This window comes from Eimeria necatrix, genomic scaffold, assembly GCF_000499385.1.
Source record: "Eimeria necatrix Houghton genomic scaffold, Enh_scaff631, whole genome shotgun sequence".
Lineage (NCBI taxonomy): Eukaryota > Apicomplexa > Conoidasida > Eucoccidiorida > Eimeriidae > Eimeria > Eimeria necatrix.
In genome coordinates this window covers 1-7,500 of record NW_013654480.1, presented here as the reverse complement: position 1 = coordinate 7,500, position 7,500 = coordinate 1, and the positions used below count along the sequence as shown (strand labels likewise).

General features: G+C 65.3%; 2 protein-coding genes across 2 annotated transcripts; both read right to left on the bottom strand.

The window, feature by feature from the left end:
* Positions 1-2,276: 2,276 nt before the first annotated feature.
* Positions 2,277-3,356, bottom strand: ENH_00067670 (delta3,5-delta2,4-dienoyl-CoA isomerase, putative; the record flags this gene model as incomplete). Its single annotated transcript, XM_013582396.1, has 1 exon — positions 2,277-3,356. One exon carries the CDS (start codon positions 3,354-3,356, stop codon positions 2,277-2,279), a length of 1,080 nt encoding a protein of 359 aa, XP_013437850.1.
* Positions 3,357-4,974: 1,618 nt separating this feature from the next.
* On the bottom strand, positions 4,975-7,499 carry ENH_00067660 (hypothetical protein, conserved; the record flags this gene model as incomplete). The annotated part of the gene is made up of 1 exon (XM_013582395.1): positions 4,975-7,499. A coding segment is annotated over one exon (2,525 nt), but the record flags the coding sequence as incomplete, so codon positions are not given.
* Position 7,500: the final 1 nt, after the last annotated feature.

Genomic DNA, 7,500 nt, shown 5'->3' with positions numbered 1-7,500 from the left:
GGCATTGCTAGTTAGGCAGCAGCAGCAGCAGCAGCAGCAGCAGCAGCAGCAGCAGCAGCAGCAGCAAAGGCAGCGGTGGCACTTCATGTTGCCAGGCCCCGAAGGAGACCAGCAGCAGCAGCAGCAGCAGCAGCCGCAGGGAGGACTCATAAGGGCTTCGCTGCCTCGCTGCGTCTCCCTTGCTGCTGCCTCTTCCGCAGCAACTCCAGCAGCAGCAGCAGCAGCAGCAGCAGCAGCAGCAGCAGCAGCAGCAGCAGCAGCGCGGGAGTTGGAGTGCCTGTACTTCGACTACGAGCGCAGCAGCAACTCCTTCATAAGGGCCCTCCTCGTGCTGCAGCCGCTGCAGATTTTGTCCCCTTTGCTGCTGCGCCTTAACTTTAATGGCTTTCTAGCAACGCAAGCCAGAGGGGGGCCCCCCTTGGGGGCCCCCCATGGGGGCCCCCCAAGACAGGGGCCCCCTTGGGGGCCCCCCTAGACAGGGACCCCCTTGGGGGCCCCCCTAGATAGGGGGCCCCTGTGGGGCCCCCCTAGATAGGGGCCCCCTTGGGGGCCCCCCTAGATAGGGGCACCCTTGGGGGCCCTCCTAGACAGGGACCCACTTGGGGGCCCCCCTAGACAGGGGCCCCCAAGGGGGCCCCCTAGACAGGGCCCCCTTGGGGGCCCCCCTAGACAAGAGCCCCCTTGGGGGGCCCCCTAGATAGGGGCCCCCTGTGGGGCCCTCTTGGGTCTAGAGGAGTTTCTTAAGCCTTCAAAGATTCTTAAGGGGCCCTACAGAACCCCGCCTCTTGTGGGGCCCCACAGGGGGCCCCTCAGGGGACCCCATAAGGGGCCCCACAGGGGGCCCCTCAGGGGTCCCCATAAGGGGCCCCACAGGGGGCCCCTCAGGGGCCCCCATAGGGGGCCCAACAGGGGGCCCCTCAGGGGCCCCCGTAGGGGGCCCCTCAGGGGCCCCCGTAGGGGGCCCCACGGGGGGCCCCTGAGGGGCCCCAAAAGAAGTTCCCAAGGAGGGCCTCAGGGGGCCCCACGGGGCCCCCATAGAGGGCATCATAGAGGGCCGGCCCCACAGGGGGCCCCTATGGGGGCCCCTAAGGGGGCCCCTATGGGGGCCCCTATGGGGGCCCCTTGGGGGGCCCTAAGGGGGCCCCTGTGGGGGCCCCTAAGTACCCTTTTAGGGGGCCTCACAAAGGCCTCTTGTGGGGCCCCGGGGGGGCCCCCAGAGGGCCCACTTGGGCCATTTCGTGGGTGTAGGGACTCCCCAGTTTGCTTTTCCTAAGACATCATTTTGAGGCGCAGCGCAGCGCAGCAGCAGCAGCAGCAGCAGCAGCAGCAGCAGCAGCTGCTGCTGCTGCTGCTGCTGCTGCTGCCCGGCATCTGCACATCTCTTTTGCTTCTCATTTGTCTCTTTTTCCTTTTTTATCTCTTTTGTCTTTTTGTCTCTTCTGCCCAAGTCCCATACAAGTCCCTCTCTCGGGACTTTTGTCTCCAAGTCCTACTGAGGGGCGGCCGCAGCCAGCTAGCTAGCTAGCTAGCTAGCTAGCTAGCTAGCTAGCCAACTAACTATCTAGCTGGCTAGCTAGCTAATTAGCCGGCTAGCTAGCTAGCTAGCTAGCTAGCCAACTAACTATCTAGCTGGCCAGCTGGCTAGCTAGCTACGCAGGCGGCTAGCGAGCAGCCTAGCTAGCTAGCTAGCCAGCATCCCGGCTGGCTAACTACCCAGCTAGCTAGCAAGCTACTTAGCTAGCTAACTAGCCAGCCAGCTAGCTAGCTATCTATCTATCTAGCTAGCCAGCTAGCCAGCTAGCTAGACAGCTAGCTGGCTAGCTACCCATCTGATGAGCCTGGTATCTTCGTTGCTAGCTGCCCAGCACCACCAACGAACCTCCAGCTAGCTAGCTGGCTATCTAGCTAGCTGGCTAGCTAGCTGGATATCTAGCTAGCTGGCTAGCTAGCTGGCTAGCTAGCTGGCTAGCTAGCTGGCTATCTAGCTAGCTGGCTAGCCAGGCGCCCGGAGCTTCTCTCTCATTTTTGGAGGGAAAAGTGGCTAAAATGTCGTTGCAGTCTCTGCTGCTGCAGCTGCTGCTGCAGCGACTGCTGCAGCTGCTGCTGCTGCTGCTGCTGCTGTATGCAGTTCCCTTAGATGTGCCGCCTCCGCGCTTCGCCGAGGCGTCAAGAGGCTGCTGCATCCGATAGGCTTCTCTTGCTGCTGCTGCTGCTGCTGCTGCTGCAAGGGACGCAGGTGCGGTAGCTGCTGCAGCAGCAGCAGCAGCAGCTTCCTCTCACAGTTTGGCAAAGGTGGGTGCCAAGGCTTTGCTGCTGCGCTGCTGCTGCTGCTGCAGAGTTTGCTGCTTGAGAGTTCTGCGGAGGTATGGGAGCTGCAGCGCAGCAGCAGCGTCTGCAGCAGCAGCGGCAGCCTCTGCAGCAGCAGCAGCAGCAGCGTCGGCAGCAGCAGCAGCGCGGGCAGCAGCAGCAGCAGCAGCAGCAGCAAGGGGGGCCCTAGGGGGCTGCTGCAGGGCCCCCTTTGCTGCTGCTGGGGCCCCCCGACCCTCAGCAGCAAAAGACAAACAAAGGGCCCCTGCTGCAGCAAGAAGAGTTTCTTTATCTGGAAAAATGGCAGAGACAAATCCCCTTTGCTGGGCCTCAGCAGCAGCAAAGGAGCGGCCGGAGCAGCAGACTTCGCGGGCCCAGCTGCTGCTGCTGCTGCTGCTGCTGCTGCTGCTGCAGGCGCGCAGCAGCCGCTGCAGCAGCGCAGCAGCAGCAGGGGCCCCCTGTTGCAGCTCCTGCGCACTGAAAAATGCATCAGCAGCAGCAAGTCGAATGTCGCAGCAGCAAACCAGCTCTAGGCCCGCCCCCACACAGGGCCCCGAGACAGCAGCAACAACGGGCTGCTGCAGCAGCTCGAGGCAGCTCAGCGCGGCCTCCAGCTGCTGCTGCTGCTGCTGCTGCTGCTGCTGCTGCTGCTGCTGCGCAGCGCCGCAGCGTGGGGTTGGGATTGCGCAGCAGGAGGCGCCCCCAGGCCTCCCCCAGGGGCTGGCTGGCTCCCAGTGGGGCTCTGCTGCAGCAGCAGCGCTGCAGCAGGTGGAAGCAGCAGCAGCAGCAGCAGCAGCAGCAGGTTCTGCGCCGCAGCAGAAGGCCGGGCCCGCTGCAGTCAGCAGCACGCAGCAGCAAGGTGACCAGTGGTCCAGTGCGCGCATGCAAAGGGGAAACTCGCGGCAAAAAGAAGCCCCCAGAGAGTTGAGCTGCTGCGGCCTATTCAGCGAGACTTCCACTACGCAGCTGCTGCCGACAGCAGCAGCAACAGAAACCCTCAGGGTTTCGAGGCCCTCGAGGCCCTCGGGGAGAGAAGGCAAGGCTGGCATTGCGTGCAGACGAGGGTTTAGGGTTTAGGGTTTAGGGTTTAGGGTTTGGGGCGGCGAGCCGATCAACCACAGAGCCCCCCGGGCTGACTGACCAGTGGTGTCTGCCCCGCAAGAGAGTTCCTCGCGCTGAAATAAATTAAACTTTATTGTAAATTAAAAGAATAAAACAAATAAAAAGAAAAAGAAGTGAAAAGAGGCGGAAGAACAGTCCAAGTGGGAGCAGCAGCGGAAGTGACCCTCGGGTGTACGTACACCTCAGCAAGTGAGCAGCAGCAAAGCCTCCAGGGTCAAAAGCGGGCCGTTTTTTGGCAAATTAAATACCAAAAAGAGAATAATATTTCATTTAAATGTTTTTAATTACTTAAAATGGCAAAAAAACTCGAAAATTGGCGCTGGTCTTCTGACGAGCTGCACAGACACCTGAACGCGAGCGCCGAGCTGTCTATACACCTCAGCAATCCGCTGGAAACTCACCTGCAATTTATTTCCAATTCCAACGAGCAAAAAAGGTTCTTTTCTTTCTCTCCCTCCACTAAACCCTAACTAGCTGGGCCCCAGACCCTAAACCCTAAACCCTAGCTAAACCCTAGACCCCAAACCCGACTACTAGCTAAGCCCCAGACCCTAAGCTCTAAACCCTAGTTAAACCCTAAGCCCATAGCCTTAAACTATGAGCAACCAACTCCTACCCCTAAGCAGCTTGGCAGCTAGCCAGCTACCGAGCTAGCCAGTAACTAGCTAGCTAGCTAGCCAGTAGCTAGCTAGGTAGCTAGCTAGCCAGTAGCTAGCTAGCTAGGAGGCTGGCTAGCTAGCCAGTAGCTAGCTAGCTAGCCAGTAGCCAGCTAGCTAGGAGGCTAGCTAGCTAGCTAGCTAGCTAGATAGCTACACGGAGACTGCAAAAGGCCTGAAGAGTCCTTTCTACTCTTGAGACTTTTTCTAAACCCATTTGCTGCACAAAAAGTCTGAGGGGCCCTTTCGTATTCTTCACCGTCTCCTTGAAGCCCCTTAAGGGCCCCCGGGGGCCCCAAAGAGAAGCCCCTGGGGGCCCCCAGGGGCCCCCCAGGGGCCCCCAGGGGCCCCCCAGGGGCCCCCCAGGGGCCCCCAGGCTTTCGTTTTGTAGGCCCTAGGCCCGCCGCACCCCCCAAAAGAAAGCAGCAGAAAGAGGGGCCCCCAAGGGTCCTGGGGGCCCCCCTGAGGTCTCGCACCTTAGCGAGATTAGCATTTCAATTTTGTAGGGTAAAGTGCCCAGGGGGCCCCCCGCCAGGGGCCCCTGCACTATTGAGGGGCCCCCTTTATTAGGGGGCCCCCAGCCAGGGGGCCCTGCGCAGTTGCGGGGGCCCCCTTAATTGGGGGGGCCCCCTTATTTAGAGGGGCCCCCCAGACCACGGGGGCCCCCCAGACCAGGGGGGCCCCCGTTACCAGGGGGGCCCCCCAGACCAGGGGGGCCCCCCAGACCAGGGGGGCCCCCCAGACCAGGGGGGCCCCCTAGACCAGGGGGACCCCCGTCACCAGGGGGGGCCCCCAGACCAGGGGGGCCCCCTAGACCAGGGGGGCCCCCGAGGCCAGTGGTCAAGGGGGCCCCCCAGACCAGGGGGGCCCCCTAAATAAGGGGCCTCGACTACAACTCTGAGAGGTTTAAGTTGAAGGCCATTTCATCTAACTGCTGGTGGACTTTCTCGAGAAGGTCGCTGTCGGGGGCCCCCGCAGCAGCAGCAGCAGGGGCCCCCGCAGCAGCAGCAGCAGGGGGGCCCCCCGCAGCAGCAGCAGAGGGGCCCCCCGCAGCAGCAGCAGAGGGGCCCCCCGCAGCAGCAGCAGCAGCGCGTTCTTGTGGGGAGGGCCCGAGAGGCTGGAGGCCCTCGGGGGCCCCCAGGGGGGCCCCCACGTAGGCCCCCATAGGGGGGCCCCCAGGGGGCCCCCCAGGGGGGCCCCCAGGGGGGCCCCCGGGGGCCCCCAGAGAGGCCCGGGGAGAGTACTTGTGCGGGGAGGGGCCCCTCTTGGTTTTGTCCCCTTGGGAAGCAGAAAAGGGTGCTTGGGGCCCCTTCCAAGAACTGGGAGGGTACTGGGGGCCCCCCTTGGGGCTAAGGGGCCCCTCGGGGGGCCCCTGGTCCCTTTGGGGGGCCCCAAAAGAGAACCTGCGGCCATCAACAGCAGCAGCAGAGGCGAGGGGTGTGGCGTCAGAGGGGGACCCAGGCCACAGCTGCTGCTGCTGCTGCTGCTGCTGCTGCTGCTGCTGCTGCTGCTGCTGCTGCTGCTGCTGCTGGCGAGCCGGGACTTCTTCACGGATTATGTCCCCTGGCCAGGCTGGCTCTTGCTGCTGCTTCTTGCTTAAGGCCAAGTCCAGGGGGGCCCCCCCCGAGGGTACTGGGGGGCCCCCCGGGAAGGGCCTGCTGGGCTGGGGCCCCTGGAGGCCGTTGGGTACTGGGGGGCCCCCCTCCCCTTTTGCTGCTGCTGCTGCAGTTCGGGTCTCCACGTCGGGCCACGCTGCAGCAGCAGCGGGGGGCCCCCCAGCAGCAGCGGGGGCCCCCCCTGCTGAAAGGGTACTCAAGGGGCTCTGAGAAGCAGAAGACATTGGAGTCCTGCTGCTCTCTAGCTGCTGCTGCTGCTGCTGCTGCTGCTGCTGCTGCTGCTGCTGCTGACGGGGATCACCGCCACTAGCAGCTGCAGCAGGCAGCCCCTGCCCCACTGTTGCTGCAAACGCGTGCACGCCCGGCTGCTGCTGCTGCTGCTGCTGCCGCTGCTGCTGCTGCTGCTGCAGTTGCTGCTGCTGCTGCTGCTGCTGCTGGGGCACGGGCCCACAATCCGCAAATGGATCTTCTTCTAAACTGCGGGGCGCGGGGGGCCCCATGAGCGCCAGGCGATTCCCAAAAGGTGGGGGGCCCCCCCAGGGTACTGGGCCCCCAGGCCGGGGGGCCCCCAGGGCCCCCAGGGCCCCGGGGGCCCCCAGGGCCCCGGGGGCCCCCAGGGCCCCTGGGGCCCCCAGGGGCCCGGGGGCCCCCAGGGCCCCGGGGGCCCCCAGGGATCCCGGGGACCCCGAGGGCCCCTGGGGCCCCTGGGGCCCCGGGGGGCCCTGGGGTCCTGGGGGCCCCTGCTGCTGCGGGGGGGGCCCCTGCTGCTGCTGGGGGGGCCCCCGTGGACTACTTGCTGCCACAAAGTCCCCAAATGAAAAGGACTGCCACGGAGAGGACTCTGGGGGCCCCTCGGGGGCCCCCAAGGCCCTGTAGGGTCCTGCTGCTGTTTGCTGCTGCAGTCCCTGGGGGCCCCCCGGAGACGAGGCCCTGCCAGCGATGCCCGCTAGGGTCACTTGAGGCGCTGCTGCTGCTGCTGCTGCTGCTGCTGCTGCTGCTGCTGGTGCTGCTGCTGCTGCTGCAGTGTTTGCTGGGGCCCACTGCGCCAGCTGCGTCTGCAAATGAGAGGGGGACATGAAGGGCCCCGTCGAAACCCCAGCGGGGGCCCCCAAAGGCCCGCTGCCCCTGCTGCTGCTGCTGCTGCTGCTGCTGCTGCTGCTGCTGCTGCTGCTGTGGGGTATTCTGGGGGGAGAGAGGGAGCCGCCGGAGACAGAAGAATTTCCAGAAAGTCCCTCAAGAGAAGAAAGGCTGCTGAAGACAGCCCAAGGGTCTTCAGTTGGGGGTGGGGAGGGGCCCCCGGACCTCACAGCAGCAGCAGCAGCAGCAGCTGCTGCTGCTGCTGCTGCTGCAGCAGGCGCAGCTTCAGAAGCAGACGCCAGCCCTGCTGCAGCTGCTGCTGCTGGTCGCGGCGCTGCAGGCGGCGGCGGCGGCGGCGATGGCAGCCTGGGGGCCCCCAGCAGCACCAGCTGGGGGGCCCCCGCTGCAGCAGCAGCAGCAGCAGCAGCAGCAGCAGCAGGAGAACTGGGGGCCCCCCCAGCCCCCGCAGCTGTCCCTGCAAGAGCCGTGGGGGGCCCCTGGCTGGGGGTATCTGCAAGCTCCAGGTCAAGGAGGCTCAAGGGTTCACTTTGTGGGGCCCCCCCGGCCTTGGGGGCCCCCCCGTTTCCGCTTTGCTGGGGGCCCCTCGCCCCTCCCGAGGGCCCCCCCCCTGGGGGCCCCCCTTGGCGCCTCTCCCAGGGGGCCCCCCCAGGGGCCCCCCCCGAGGCCCCCCCCAGCCCGGGGGGGTCCCCCGGGGGGTCCCC